General features: G+C 50.8%; 3 protein-coding genes across 3 annotated transcripts; all 3 read right to left on the bottom strand.

Moving 5' to 3' along the window:
• Positions 1–1,923: 1,923 nt before the first annotated feature.
• Positions 1,924–8,247, bottom strand: AYO21_05431 (tho complex component; the record flags this gene model as incomplete). Its single annotated transcript, XM_022655400.1, has 7 exons — positions 1,924–4,348; positions 4,401–4,858; positions 5,921–6,336; positions 6,411–6,479; positions 6,531–7,083; positions 7,146–7,351; positions 7,419–8,247. 7 exons carry the CDS (start codon positions 8,245–8,247, stop codon positions 1,924–1,926), a joined length of 4,956 nt encoding a protein of 1,651 aa, XP_022512292.1.
• An 849-nt stretch (positions 8,248–9,096) lies between these two features.
• Positions 9,097–11,790, bottom strand: AYO21_05430 (hypothetical protein; the record flags this gene model as incomplete). The annotated part of the gene is made up of 1 exon (XM_022655399.1): positions 9,097–11,790. One exon carries the CDS (start codon positions 11,788–11,790, stop codon positions 9,097–9,099), a length of 2,694 nt encoding a protein of 897 aa, XP_022512291.1.
• A 604-nt stretch (positions 11,791–12,394) lies between these two features.
• On the bottom strand, positions 12,395–15,135 carry AYO21_05429 (hypothetical protein; the record flags this gene model as incomplete). The annotated part of the gene is made up of 4 exons (XM_022655398.1): positions 12,395–12,476; positions 12,527–12,696; positions 12,750–14,995; positions 15,045–15,135. The coding sequence occupies 4 exons, from the start codon at positions 15,133–15,135 to the stop codon at positions 12,395–12,397; spliced, it is 2,589 nt and encodes an 862-aa protein (XP_022512290.1).
• Between the last annotated feature and the right edge of the window lie 349 nt (positions 15,136–15,484).

The raw sequence follows: 15,484 nt of genomic DNA, 5'->3' as shown, positions 1-15,484 counted from the left end.
AATCAGCCCAAGTTCTCAAGCATGGAATTAGATGGGGTCGCCGAGGTCGTCGAGCTGTCACGACATCCCCATGGGGCTTATCCAAACATCTGAGCCTTGGAATCTCCAGATCGTATCGATATCGATTAGCCGGAGATGCAGACTTGTAATTGTTATGTTCTGGGGAGAACACTTGTTGTAAAGACACGGTCGGGCAAGGACTTCTTTGTGGTCAGGCCGTGCTGTAGCTTTGTCAGGCCACGCTGTGTGATACCGGCCTTACTTCCTTAGTTCGGACGACCAAGTTGAGCGCCTCGCTCCTTGCGGGCGGCTATAGACTAATCAGTCTCTGACATTACCCAGTTTGTCAGGGAGAGGAGGGAGTGAACCGCCTCGCAACTCTTTGTCGCAATGACAGATGATTCGACATCAATCAGACCTCTGAGAGGCAGTCCCACGTCCATTGTCGTAGCGCTCGACAGAAGAATCGTTTGATGAGCATCACTGTTCAAACGAACGCGTCTACGATGATTGACAGAGAAACAGCCAAGGAGGAATGAAGATGAAGTTAAGTAGCCGCTAAGAACCGCGCTAGCCGTATATGTGCAGATCAGATCGATTACGCAGCTGAGCTTCTTGCACTAAGTCCAAAAGCGGTCTAATCAGATACAATGGCGCGACTGCCTGAATCTTCTGTCCATCACCCAGAGTTACAGCACCCAAGTCCCCGACTGTCACGACACTCGAGCTGGATCCAAACGACGGGTTCAGGTATGTCAGAAGAACAGCGGAAGGACTTTTACGACCTCGCGTCATCTTTCACCCCAACTATCTGGCTGTTTGTTGACACGCAAGCCGGTATCTACAGAAACCGAGGCCCTGGAAATGTTCTCCCATAATAGAAAGCTTGTGCAAGATTACGATCGCGTGACAGCGAAGGAGATTGCTAATCAGATGTAGAACTCACGTTGTCAGCCTCCGGTAGAATATTGACGGCCAGACGGCACGGAAAGTCGCCTTGAAAGCGGCACAAAGATTTCGGCATACAGTCTGTCTCTGGAATTGACCCTGCTGAACTTCGGCCCAGCCTCAACGTTGGCCGTGGTAGATACCGCCCCAATAAATTACAAGACACTGTACAAACGACCGGATGGCTTTCGAAGGACTCGAGAGGCTGAATTTTGAAAACCATTCAGCATTCGCAGTGGAACATTTCTTGTACAAAAACGTTGGAGGAAACGGTGTAATCCACTACAGGCCTTGGAAGTTCGAACGCATCATTATCGTCGATGGCATCTCTTCCCCCCTCCATTGAGAATACTATATCAGGTGGTCCTTGGGATGGTAAAAGACGCTCCTCTCGCAACTGATCGAGGCCGATCTTTGCACACTGAGATAGGAAATTGAATTTTGCTTCAAAAATGCATAAGAAAAAAAATCCCCACCACGATACTCTCTCATATGGAAGCTAGAGAAGATTGACACTCACTCACCTCGTTGGACCCAAATCATGTTTTCATCACAATCGTAGCGGAAAAGAGTAACAGATCTGCGAAAAAGTAGATTCATTGTCAATTGATATATCTCTCCTATGAGTAAAGTAAAATCACTGTTATCAACTATGAAATTAATCGCTGTGATTCCTAATATGTTCTCGAACTTTTGCACTCTCTGGCCCGGGCGCGGGTCCCGGAGCCAGAAACCTGTCAGTGCCATCGTCCGAGCTAGAGGCCAGCAGTCGCAGCCATCCACAGTCCCATGGTCTTTCTGGAGTCGGATGCCTAGGGCATTGAGCCCGTTGATATAAATTCAATTCAATAACAACCTCGGAAAAATCACCGCGACTGGCTTTTGTCGGCACGTGGGCAAACAGGTTGGACTGTTGGAATGCACATCGCTATCAGATATTCTCATGACTCTGCAAATTTTCTCCTAATCTTGTGTTTATGGTGAGATCAGCCTTCTCATCCGCTGACCAAGCTTGTGAAATCCCAAAGCTTCTGGCCATTTGGGCGTGGTAACTCGCCAGGTCTTTTGAACTTTGTGCAAGTGTTTCTGAACATCTTTCCGCCCTGCCAAGGGTAAGGTGTCATATCCAAATACGTTGAGCATCGTGCGAGCCAGGCCTGACGCTTGATATGAAGTCAGTTCCAGCCCTTTTGTCAACTCAAGCATTGCATTTGCAGCCCCAGCATGATCCATGTAGTATCCGCTCCTGGGACAGCGGATCCTGTGCATATTTTTCCAATATCTGCTAGATAGGTTCAGAGCCTCCGAAGCATCTGCGAAGCATCTGCAACGCTTCAGAAGCAACAGTACCACTGAGGCGTCTAGCTCATTGGTCACTTCCTGGTTGTAACACAACATGGCTGAAACGTAGAATTTTGGACTGAGCAGATTCTCATTGATGCTGAGCTTTGCCTCAATATACGCACTGACACGGTATTTCACTGCCAGAAATAGATGAGGATCTTCCACGGGTAACTGGACAGGGTCAAAATTCTCCAGTGGTAACCCAGACAAATCGCTATAGACAGGCCACCCAAACGCACCAGAATTGTAAGGGGACGGATAAATTTCGAGCAATGCGCAGACCATCACGGCCGCTTTGTCGAAACATCTTACAACGGACGAGATAGGTCGGCCCTTGACACGGTTCATCTCCAGCCCGCAATTGTTGAAGTGGTAGATTATTTTGTGTGCTTCTTGCTGAGGTGGTGGCCGATGGCTTGTGATAAACGCGTCAATGAACTCCATGTGCTTAAGGTGGGCATTTACGAGGTACCACGACGTGTCGAATGCGCCATTGGTGTAGTTGTTGAGTAAGTTCTGAGTCGCAGGCGAGGAGAGAAATTCTTCCACCGTTCGGTGCAGATAGTCCACCGCCGAATTCTGCCACGGGTAACCATCTTGTGGAATCTCTTTGTACTCCAGTAAGTCCATGCACTGACTTTGGAAGAGCCGCCTCATCGATAGTACCCTGGCCCTGATAGCATCCAGACTCTCGTGAGCGGATCCTTCCTGGAGAGCGAAGTCGGCACTCTCCTCGTCCGTAAAGGAGAGTATCATAAGCGATGGCAGAGTGGAAGGTCGGATGGCTTTCATGAGTTGAAGGATTCTCGATACTCTTGCCTGATCCCGTGTGCTGATGGCGGAAAGCATGAATTGAAAGTACTCGTCGAGGCCTTCGGGAATTTCCTCGAGGAGCTTTTTCGGCGACCTCAGGCCATCCTGCATCTCGGCCAAGAGCCTCTTAGTGACCAGGTAAACCCAGAGGAAGACCCCAGAGGACTTTGTGACGATCTCTTCTCGGATATGCAAGACTTGCTCTGGGTCCACGGCCTCCAGATCCCGAAAGGCCTTACTCTCCTGACATTCAGCCTCCACAAAGTCCAGGATGTCTCCTCTGGTCAGATCTTCCAGTCGTAGAGAAGGAAACCCTTCGAAGGCATCGATGAAGACATTCCAAGGTCGACCTGAAACGCAGATTTTGACAGTTTCCAGGCCTCGCAACGACAGGAAAAGCCTGACAAGTTCCTGCCGCTCGACATTATCGCGGCCAAACTCATCGAGCCCATCGACAAAGAACACGACGTTTGCAAATTCAGCTATTCGTCGTACGGTCGATTCGAACATGGCTGATAGCTCAGGCACAGACCACGCTTCCGGGACGAAGTTTGAGCTCTGAGATTCGTGCCACCGCCACGGAGCAATATCCTCAATGACTGTACAATCGACTCTTTTATCGATCAATATTTGGAATAAGAGTGTCCTCAGCATTCCTTGGAGAGATTTTTGTAACTCTGTCCCTGGATTCCAGAAGAAACATTTGGCCACCAGCAGGTGCTTTTGTGATTGCCATTTTGACAGCAGCTGGAACGTCGTCGGTGATGTCGAGAGATATTTCATTAATACAGACTTGCCTGACCCTGGCTTTCCACTTTGCCAGTATATATTGTGCAACGGCTGAGGCTCTTCCAACCACTGTGCGAAATTGTACCAGGATGCATCTCGTTGACCGTCCGGTTGAAGGACCCATTCGAAGGTCTTTTTATGCGCCTGTGCTATGCTGCCGTACCGATCATCGATCTGGTGGAAGCGAAGGTGCGAGCAGAATCGTAGACGAGTTTGCTCCTGCAAAACCTCAGCAACCTTTTCTTCCGCCAGGGCCATAGTAGGCTCGTGTTGGTGTATCCATGAGGTCATAATGGCCCCCCGTAATGACTGATCTTGCGCAACGAGTTGTTGACGAAGACTGGAAAGATAGGAGTGGACTTCGTCTTTCAGCCCTTGTAATTCTGTCAAGATGCTTGCTGATGAACCCGCTTGCATTTCTTGCAGTTCACGAGCACCTCGTTCGCGCCTGTCGCTAAAACGGAAATATTTAGCATCGACTCCAAAGGGAGGGATCAGGGACCTACTCGTTGTAGAGTAGCAAGAACAGCATCAACTGTTGACGTGCATTGGACAAGCGCCGGCTTGCGTCGTCCAGTTTTGAAACACCCATCACACTGGACAAGGCATGGCGAAAACTCTTCCACTTCCTATGGTCTCCCGACACGGTGAGTTTGCCCACGGCTTCAATGATCTGCTCAGCACAGTCCGTGCAATAACTGTAAGCTTCTTCGAGCTGGGATAAAAGCAAAGACTGGTCTTTGGTCAGCGATGTCGTCTGAAGAGACCGTAGGTCGTCCAATTTGTGAGGCAATTGGAAACTCCGCAACTGAACGGCTGCCTTGCTCAACTCGACATGCTCTGATAGTGTGTTGTTCTTGTACAGTTCTACCCCTTTCGAGATGAGTTTGGCAGTGAAATCCACGAATTGAATCGCATTCCCAGCGATGGAAACTGCTGTGACAGGATCCATGATGGGATCAATCTGTAGACGATTCTTTAGGCGATGTCAAACGGGCTGATGAAAAGGAGACTCTCAATATCAGTAAGGACCTGTAACAGAAGGGCTGAGGCTGAATCACTACAGGCACAAAGTGCTGACTGTTCCTGCCCCGCGATCGAAATCAAAGTCTGAGGAATGGGTCGCTGGTCGCGCGTTACAAGCTTTCCACAACTGTTTTATAGCAAGTTCTGTAGGAGGGTGGGTGTGAATTGAATCGATCTTGTGCGAATCTGTCGCCCTCACCAAGTCGAAAAAGATGATACTTGGGCAGAGACTTTGAGGTTTCCAACCACAGGCTGCAATATCTTGACACAGCCCCAGGACAACGCATTGGGCTGCTGCCGAGCCAATGGCTCGTCCTGGTCAACTCTGGTCACCAATGGCTGGGTTACTGGGCGGTGCCAGTTCGCCTTGCGTGCGCCACAGCTTCTCCCTCCTGCTCAAAAATCATAGACGTTGGTAATGGCGACAAACAGCGACGCCAAGATAAGGGATGTCACGGTTTGGAATATATATGCCAAGACCTGGTATAGATACCAATTGGGCTTAGTGCCTGATCCCCCTATAACTATCCTTTGCCTCGCCCTACGCCTTTGTTGCACCTGGATAGGTGATATGTAGTCCTTTGGACGACAAGTACTACAACTCGCATTATATTACGCTACTGCAAGGATTCGATCCCGTCGCGGTGCCTCGTGATACTAGATCTGTAAGGAGGGGGGACCCCTTTTGTGGCGCTGGCGCAGGCGCAGCCTTGCTTCCCTCCACCCAGCCCCAGCCCCCGTACTCCGCCGCCCTTTCATCCATACAAGGGTTGACACATGTAGAGAATGTGTCTTCCAGAATCCATACATGTTGGAAGAGGTGCCTTTTTTACCTATTTGAAAGGCTCGGGTACAGTGACCTGCCATCAGGGCGATACGGTGAAACCGCCTTTGGAAACCGCCTCGTTGATGAACTCATTCAGCCCTGACCCTTTCAAATTCGCCCAAACACAGGCATCACGTGCAGTGGACAATCCACCTGAACCTCCCTTCCACCCACAAAAGTCTGCCCATCTTGGACCTCCCCATCATCGAACCTTTGCCACGTGGCACCCCTCGGCAGGTACACCTTCCTCGTGGTCATGCCCGGGCACATGACCGGCGCGACGAGATACTTGTGTCCGAACATGTACTGGTCCTCGACCTGCCAACACCTCTTGTCGTCGGGAAACTCCAGGAACAAGGTCCTGATCACCGGCGTGCCCTTGTTGTGTGCTTGGGCCATGAGGTCGCGGATGTACGGACGGAGTCTCTCGCGCAGGAAAAGGTACTTTTTCATGATCTGGTAACACTCTTCGCCGTAGCACCAGATTTCGTTCGGCGCCCCAGAGAGGCAGGTCGCGCCACCGGTGGTGCCGTGTTGGGGCTGCTTGGGCTCACGATCGCCATGGAGGCGGAAGACAGGGCAGAAACAGCCTGAAACCAAATCAGCATTACAGTCTCAGAGGGCGACGGCAATATAGGCGGGGCTTCTTGCTTGATCCACTCACCGTATTGGAACCATCGAGTGCAGAGCTCACGGAATTCGGGGTACTTGGGATCTCCTCCATGAAAGCCACCTTGACGGAGTCAGCATAATGTATAGAGCAGCGTTGACAGAGTTGACTGACCAATGTCCGTAGTCCACCATGGGATGCCCGCAATCCCCACATTCAAACCAGCCGCAAATTGGTCTCGAAAACTCTCCCAGCTGCTTGCAATGTCACCGCTCCACAGCAGCGTCCCAAACCTCTGACTTCCGGCCCAAGCACAGCGGATAAGATTGCAGACGTCCTTCTGCTTGCCATCCTTCACCATTCCCTCATAGAAGGCCTTGGCGTATTCAACTGGATATGCATTCCCGGTGCTCAACAAACTCCCGCTATGGTACCGATAAATATCAAAGTCATAGGCACTGTACTCTGGCTCCGCCTCGTCAAGCCAGAAAAGCTTCACACCCTTGTCGTAGTAATTCTTCTTGACCGTATTCCAGACAAATTCTCTTGTGGCCGGATTCGTGAAATCAGCGTGGACGGTCTCTCCTTGAAAGTCCATCGAGATCCGCAGTCCTCGGTCTTGCCGGATCAGAAGGCCGTTTTCCAGCATGTAGTCGTAGTTTTCAGATCGCTTGTCGACTGTCGGCCAGATGGAGACAAGGAGTTCAATCTTCATCGACTTGAGCTCCTTGATCATGTCGTCTGTAGTACCAAGCGTCACGACACTTCGTCAGAGCTATATTCTTCCACCTTGATAGCAGGGCCCTTTTCAGGGGTAGAGTGCGGCGAGAAAGAGTCGAGTTGGAGTTTGATGGCGGAAGAAGGAGGGGGAAAGTGGAACTCAGGCGCTGACTCTGTCGCCGACTCCTTCCACGTCGATAACAGTCTTCGCATGGCAGACTCACCGGGGTCTTTCCAGTATGTGGGGTCGAACTTCCATTCTCCTTGCTTCGGCCCTGTTATACGCGTCAGTTTCCTGTGCGCAGGTGGCACGTAGCCATCAAATAGGACGTGGAGACCTACAATGAAAGAAATCCACCACGATAACATCAAGCGGCAGGTTTCGTCTTCGATACTCTCGTGCAACATCCAGAAGCTCTTCCTGAGTTTGATATCTCAATTTGCACTGCCAAAAGCCCAGTCCGTATTCAGGCATCATCGGTACCTTGCCCGTGATGTCCGCATAAGCTTCGATGATCTGGGTCGGGGTGTCACAAGCCACAACCCAATAATCAAGCACCCTCGTGGAATAAGCCTCGAAGCTCATCGTGTTCTTTCCCAGCACAGCTCTGCCGACGGCTGGGTTGTTCCATAGCATGCCGTATCCTAGATTAGAGAGCATGAAAGGCACGCTTGCCTGAGAATTGCGCTGGGCCATTTCGAGGTCCAGTCCTTTGAGGTCAAGAAATGGTTGCTGATACTGGCCCATACCGTAGATCTTCTCATTCCGATCAATGGATTCCAGACGGTAGGTCAAATGGTAGTCACCACCCAACAAGGGCTTGAACTCCCTTGCTTCGATCATCAAGGCGCTGCATTTTGGATCCTCGACATCCGAACGGTTGCGCTGGTACTCTTCAAGCAGTAACTCGCCCTTGGAATTTTTGACAGTAATCTTGCCCCGCGAAGATATCATGGCACAGATATTGCCGTTGCTGATTGACGCATGCCCATCATTCATAGAAATAGATACATCGGTCTTGGGCGGCGGAATTGTCAAAGCCCAGTCTTCCGACGGCAGGGTATGAAACTTGGTGGCACGAATCCGAAGGGCATTCGGACCCCAGGCTTCGATCTGAACCCGTTCGGAATCGTAGGTATAGTGCAGAGTCTCATCTTTGGAGAGTAACATGGTGGGTTTCGTATTCCTCGAGCAGGCCGGCTTCCTCAACGCGTCTTGACTTTTCGCACAAGGCACAGTTTTTATCTTCAGACCTGGTAACCGTGAAAGAATCTGCTGAGCCTCCCCGCCAGATCCAAGCTAAAAGTGAAGGTTGTAGTATCCTACCAGCGTGGATACTGCGACTTGCCTGATCAGCCACGGAACTTCTCAAATCAGCCATGCCGCCCGGCTGAAATGCGGAGATGGGTCTTTGATATCAGGCACATTTTCGGCTGTTCATGGGTTCCGTCCAGAATCCTCCTGACCAACCGTGCCACCTACACCAACGCTCTTCTTGGTAAATGTTCCTTGGCTCTCTTCACATTCTCGGTGCATAACCCCATATCTGAGGGTTGTGTGGGTGTGATGGGACGCACACGTGGATGGACGCGCTTGGGCACTGTGGCGGCCACCCGGCCCGCGGTGGAGAGTTGTTTCGAGCATTGGAAAGATCATTGGATACCGAAGCGGCAGAAATTGGATATTCAGGCGAGGAAATCGTTCCAACGGCCGCTTGGTCCCATCATAGTTATGATACACGAAGTGGACTAGAATTTCTACGCAATGTGGGATGCTCATCCATAGGTCCACGTGATCTACACAGGCCGAAGATTATCCTTTGTCACGTGTCAGGCTGGGTCACCATCCACTCACTCCCCCAGGATTCAGGACTGACGATGAGGTATCGGCAACGAAATTACCTCGTACATGACATGCATGTTGCAAAGAACATCCAATATTCGGCCTCGTCTATCCCATTCGTCCCAAAGAACCTCCCTAAGACAACCACTCCAACTGTACATCTAACGGACAGGCTCATCATGGCTTAGTCCTGACCGTCAAATCGTCAAGGACGTCCGCCGTCGTCCCTCCCCTTTTGGTTTCAGCGACCTGGAATGCACTTCCTTCGCCTCCCATGTCCAATCCCTTCGCCGCCCGCTCGTAAGCCTCATCGCTCCGATCTGTCAATATCTTCAGCTCCTCTTCGCTGAGAATCGGCCTCCTCTTTCGGTGTTTTCCTTTCGCTTCGTTCTCATCATCCTCTAGATGCGGGACATCATACTTTTCAAACTCGTCGTTGACAAGCGCGCCTTTAACATCATCTGCATCAATGCCAGACGACAGAAGAGACCTGAATTTGCCTTTTTGAATGACCAGTTTCTCGAGTTTCCTCTTTGTGTCAGCCTTAAGGAGCAGAGCCTCCTCTACGGTTCCCCGTGTTGCAAGGCGGTACACAATGACAGGTTTTGTCTGGCCAATACGGTGTGCGCGGTCCATCGCCTGTAAATCTTGCTGCGGATTCCAGTCGGAATCGAATAGAATCACCGTATCTGCTGCGGTTAAATTGATTCCTTGCCCACCAGCTCGGGTGGTCAAGAGGAACAAGTTGTAAGACTTGTCCGTATTGAAGTTGGTAATCTGCTCGTAACGCTCCTCTTGGGCGACCGAGCCATCAATGCGACACGCCTTCCAGCCGCGCAGTTCAGTCGCATACGTTTCCAAGATATCCAGTGTGTTTTTGAATTGGCTGAAAATGAGGACTTTGTGGCCTAGACGGAAAAGTCGGGGGAGTAACGTGTCAAGCACAAGAATTTTCCCTGAAGCCGTGACGAGACTTTCATCCACGCGTGGGAAGTCGCCTGACTGCTCCTCGGCTGCTGTGCTTGGTTTCCATGGCCAGTAGAAGTTGTGCGGACTGTTGCACGCTAGTCGGGCTTGCATCAGGGGGTTCTGAAGTTTCTTAGCGGCAATCTCCTTCTTTGCAAGCTTGAACGTTTGTGCTCTTTCGAGCTCTTCTGCGTCATCCGATGAAACATCTTGGGAGCCGGGAGATGGAGACGCGCGGTCCAGGCTGATGTCTTCTTCGCCTTGTTCGATCCGGCGAAGTCGAGCATTGAATTCCCGGTCTGTTACGTCCCGATAGCTTGTGCGGGCTCCTTTGCGGCCCCGTCGAACGGAGCCGGTGGAAGCAATAGAGGCTGGTGTGGAATCTCGACTGGGTTTCAAACTCTTCTGGGGTGTTCCGCGGCCGCTGGTGGCTGCTTTACGCTTGAGAGAAGCCGTGCGGCTTCTAGCGTCAATGCGTTCAATGGCCTTTTCTTCCAAATACGACCTGCTCGTGCCTGCGATGATCTCCCGATACAAGTCCTTCTGTTCGGAGGTCAGGGGTGCATACAAGATGTACTCCCGTTTCTTCGGGAGGTCTGACTCGACGTCCGCTTTGACCCGCCGGAGAAGGAATGGCTTTAGAATGGCATGCATAGTCGACACGAGATTGTTTCTGCGACTCAGCGTCTTCTCGTCAGCCTCCTGCTTGCCTTCCAAAACACTTGAGAAGTCGAACCACCGTTCGAAGCTGTCAAGGTCATTGAAAACCTCGGGGAGTAAGAAATGAAGCAACGACCAAAGCTCTGCAATATTGTTCTGTAACGGCGTGCCTGTGATCAGAAGTCGATTGGCAGATGTGTATGTCATCAACTCTTTGATCAGTTTGCAGTTCATGTTCTTCAGGCGATGTCCTTCATCCACAATGATGTAGTTCCATTGATAGTTTGCCAGGAATTTTCGGTCGTTCATGCAAATCTCGTAGCTGGTGACAACGATCGGAAACTCGTATTTGTGCTGATCTTGGATCCTCATGCTTTTCCGCCTCATGGTTGCGCGCTCTTCCTTGCTCCCATGGTAGAGAATCGTGTTGATACTAGGAGTCCAGTGTTTGAATTCTTCCACCCAGTTTCTCACAGTACTCAAGGGAGCTGCGATTAGAAAAGGGCCGGAGACATTGTTCCCTTTCAAGAAGGCAATCAATGAGATGGCTTGTAAAGTCTTCCCCAGACCCATCTCGTCCGCCATGATGCCGGAGAGACCGTTTATCCAGAGCGATTTTAACCACTCTAGTCCTTCCAGTTGATAGTGCTTCATTTTCCCTCCAGTGACTAGAGCAGGCTGCTCTGTTGCGATAAGGTCTTGAGCACCGAGTCCTTCGCCTTCATATTCATCAGCGGCCTCTGCAAGGGCTTCCTGGACCGTGGGACCCTCTTTGGAGGCCTGAAGAGTATTCGCGTCGAAGTAATCAGTTATGTTTTTCTTTGCAGCATTGGCCTTCTTGGGCGGTCCACCTCGACCGCGCGTGACCCTCTTCCCTTCTTTCTCCGGCTCGTCTGCCACGCGCTCATCTTGAGCATGGCCTCTTGTAGACTTTCTTGTTGGGCCTTTCGACTCGGCGTTTTTGGCAGCTTCTTGTTTCTTCTTCGTCGCCGCCCGTCTGGCTTGCTCCTGATTGCGCTTCTGTTCCTGCTTCATCTTGTCCGCCATGATCGCAACAAAAACGGAGCTCGTCTTGAGGAGATTTGTGAGTGCCCGTGTCTTGTAGTCCATCTCTTCGACATTGTCTGTGTCCACCTCCATTTTGTTCGTATCTTGCTCTTTCTTGTCGTCGCCGGTCTCGGTTTGGACCTCTGCGATGCTGCCATCGAGTGGCGAGGTGGGAGGGGTGCTTTTGCCAGAAGACATAGCTGGTGTCGTTGGCTCCGATGACGAAGATCTTGTTGCCATTACTACCGCTGTAGTCTAGGTGTAGGCGCAAAAGGGGACGCTGCAGGAACTGATATCCAGTCCGAGGCTTTCCGCGCAAGAGAGTCTCCGTAAACGACAGCGATGAGAGGATCAGAGAACAAATTGCCTCCCAAAGCCTTAGACAAGTATTAATAGAAAACAAGGTCACAAGTAGTCTGACTTTCCTGCTCAGATATCATTCTCGATCCTCGACCTCGACCTCGACCTCAACCCTGGGTGCCGTTACTGCAAAGAATGTGGTGTCGTCACGAAAGGCAGAAAGACACGCCCTTTCGTGATCCACTTTACGCGTTCGAATACGCGTTGATCGGCGCTAAGATCTTTTTGGCCACAATCTTATCGTGGACTCAGAATGTCACAAAAGTTGGAGAGGGTCAGGAACAATCTAGCAATATGGAGTGATTGTGCTCCTGTCAATATGGACCATTTATCTGGGTATTTCTCTCATATAGATCAACTATGCAGCCAACCCCAAGTCATAATACGATCATCAGCACTGTACTTGTAGGACTTCCACACACAAATATCCAACACTCGGGTCTCATGCCGCAACTGTTGCCACAGGATTGGTACCCCTTCCAGCCACACGAGTTCGCTGACGCTCTGGACGGCGTAACGTGTATCTGCAACCTCATGTCAGCGAAATACATACACGGTGGAGTTTGTGACCTACTTTGCAAATGCTCTGGCAAGTGCCTTCTTGCAACTCAGCTTTTGACTGCCGACAAATGAATCGACAGTCACCGCAATCGCACGGTCAATGTCTTGCGAAGAGCAGAAATCAGACAGTCTCATTTTGCAGAATGCTTCTGCAATTCTCATGATTGCTTCAAGATGACGGACCTGCAGAAGGAGTTAGCCACACAACATAATGCCTTCATCTGTCAATGACCAACCGTGATAGGGTACGCGCCCGTTGCGAGAGACTCTCTTCGCATATCTGCGAAGAGCCTAGCCACTTTATCTTGATCGATCTGATAGAGTTTCGGCCGACACTTTTCTCGGGCATACATGATGTACTTGCGAAGTAACTCCTGGGGAATTGCTCCTTCTTGCCGTGGTTCGCCATTGTTGATTGCATTCTGGGGTTCAGTCTCCATGGCGGCAATGTCTCCAGCGTCCATCTCGAGTCTTGCGGGATGCGCTCGTCCATGGCTGTTGACCACAAAGTTTGCAAGCCGCTCGTCTTCATCGGGGTCAACTGTATCTCGGACCACACATAAAATGTCGAAACGAGACAAAATCGGCTCTGTGAGCTCGACATTTTGGCTAAAAGGAATGGTACTGTTGTATCGGCCTCCACTTGGATTGGCTGCAGCAACGATGGCGCAGCGTGCCTGAAGCGTGGTGACAATACCAGCTTTACTGATGGAGATGGTCTGTTGTTCCATGGCTTCGTGGATAGAAGTTCGATCGGCATCGTTCATCTTGTCGAACTCGTCGATCAGGCAGGTGCCACGATCAGCCAGGACAAGAGCACCACCTTCAAGTCCCCATTCTTGTGTGAGCGGGTCCTTGCGAACAGAGGCAGTCAGACCAACTGCAGACGCCCCCTGTCCTGTTGCGAAGACTGCTCGATGTGCGGTCTTCTCGATATACTTCAACACTTGCGACTTGGCTGTGCCAGGATCACCAAGCAGTAGGACATTGATATCGCCGCGGATTTTGTGTTTGCCTTGGGCCTCTTTGCTGACACCACCGAAGAGAGAGAGCGCAACTGCTGTCTTGATATCCCGATGCCCATAAATTGAGGGGGCAATTGAATCAACGATTTTTTCCACGATGTTGGGGTCTTTCGAAAGAGCCCTGATTTGTCGTTCGTCCTCCTCTGTCAGTCGGAACCCAGCGAGTTGATCGTGGGTTTTGATAACGTGGTTGGCTTCAAGCATTGTTGCAAACACGGGGAAACCATTCTTGTTATTGAGCTGACCACTGTAGTTATTGCGATAAATTGCAGTCACTTCAACCTCTTCGCCGGGCTTCGCCTTGTCAATCAAGTCCGCAAGAAGAATGACTTCTCTGTGTCGTGGTAAACGACCCGCTGGCACGGTGCCGGGCGACTCCTGCAAGGTCAATTTCTGATAGTTCCGGTAGACGGTCTTCTCGCTGTTCAGCGTGAAAGGACCCCGCGACTGACAGTTCTGGCAGAAAGTCAATTTGACTTCGGTTGATGTTGACTCCTGGGCAAATGGCCCAAGAGTTACACCGCACTTCTGACATGTGAACTTGACCATTTGGAGTTGTGGGAAGACCCCAGTTCGTCTAGTGACCACTCCGGACACTCGAACAAGACAATTGAGGTGTGACTGTCGCAGTTGCCGCAAAGTATATTGAACCGGCAAATCTGAGATTCGAACATGGATCTCCGGGTGAATCAGTTCGTAGTTCGGATAATGTAGTCGAACGACCTCAAAGGCGGCTTTATCGAAGATCTTGAGCATCTCCGACGGAGCATTGGCAAGAAAGTATGCCAGGATAGCTTTGGTGGAAGCCAGATGATCATAAGACACTTCGAGCGATTCTGAATTGACCTCTCCCAAAGTGCGAATGCGGGTACCGTACACCGACGTGCCGTTAGCATCGATGTACTCGGTAAGAAATGACTTGAACTCGCGAGCGATGGTCTTCATAACCGGAGGCAGAGTGACCCATTCGGTGATGTTTGATGCCTTGACGTCTTGCAGCGTTTCCAAAGAGAGCTCTTCCTCCATAATATTTTCGTCAAGGTCCATGTCATCTTGATCCTCGTCATAATGATGACGGCGTCTCCGTGGCTGCTTTGTCAGGTCAATTCCAGCATCGTCGTCATCATCTGGCATGAATGCTGCGGGCATGCGGCGCCTCCGAGCCAGCTCACGATCGCGCTTGTTGAGACGTGCTTCCAATTGACGCCGAGAAGCCAGGTCAAGGTCGTCATATTCGCCGTCGTCATCAATCATTCGGCCTTGATAGGTCTCTTGGTCGCCGCGTTCGCGTTCATCATTCATAAAGTTGTCTCCAAAGAGATCTATGCCATCTTCATCCTCGGCCATCTCGTCGGCGTCGTCAATGTCACCAATAAGGTCGTCTTCTGTCTGCAGTTCATCATCCTCAAGATCATCATTCTCGTTCGTGGGGAGCAAAGGTGGAGAAGAAGGCAGCGCTGAGGAAGTTAGAATCTCTGGTATCCGGAGTGCGAGACTGCTGCTTACCAGCTGGTGATGAGGACATGATCTCGTCTTCTTCATCGCGAGCCCTCTTCCGCCTGCTTGCGTTCCCTGGGCCTCTATTTGCCGCGGACATGCTGGGTCGAAGCGGTGAGCTTGTCAAGTTAGTACTCTTGATACGATCCAAGCATAGGTATAGACACTATCAAATCACATACCTCATGATTTTGCGACTTTGTGCAGAAGCCAACCGTTGTAGTCTAGTATGGAAGGGGGTTGAATTGAGTAGGGAGTGCCGCAGGTGCGCAGTTCTTAAAACCACTTTACGCGCGAAGACGCGTCCCGAGAAACACGCTAAAGCCCATTCGAAGTGGGGAATTGAGGTCATTTCCAGTTCGAGTCTCTCTCGCCTCGAATGCGGTGCAACCTTCAGCAATAATATCGAATATCTCCTCTACTTGTCTTTTTCTCTGATATTCTCGATC

This window comes from Fonsecaea monophora, assembly GCF_001642475.1.
Source record: "Fonsecaea monophora strain CBS 269.37 chromosome Unknown Scaff34, whole genome shotgun sequence".
NCBI classification, from domain to species: Eukaryota; Fungi; Ascomycota; class Eurotiomycetes; order Chaetothyriales; family Herpotrichiellaceae; genus Fonsecaea; species Fonsecaea monophora.
This window is presented reverse-complemented; position numbering and strand designations above follow the sequence as displayed.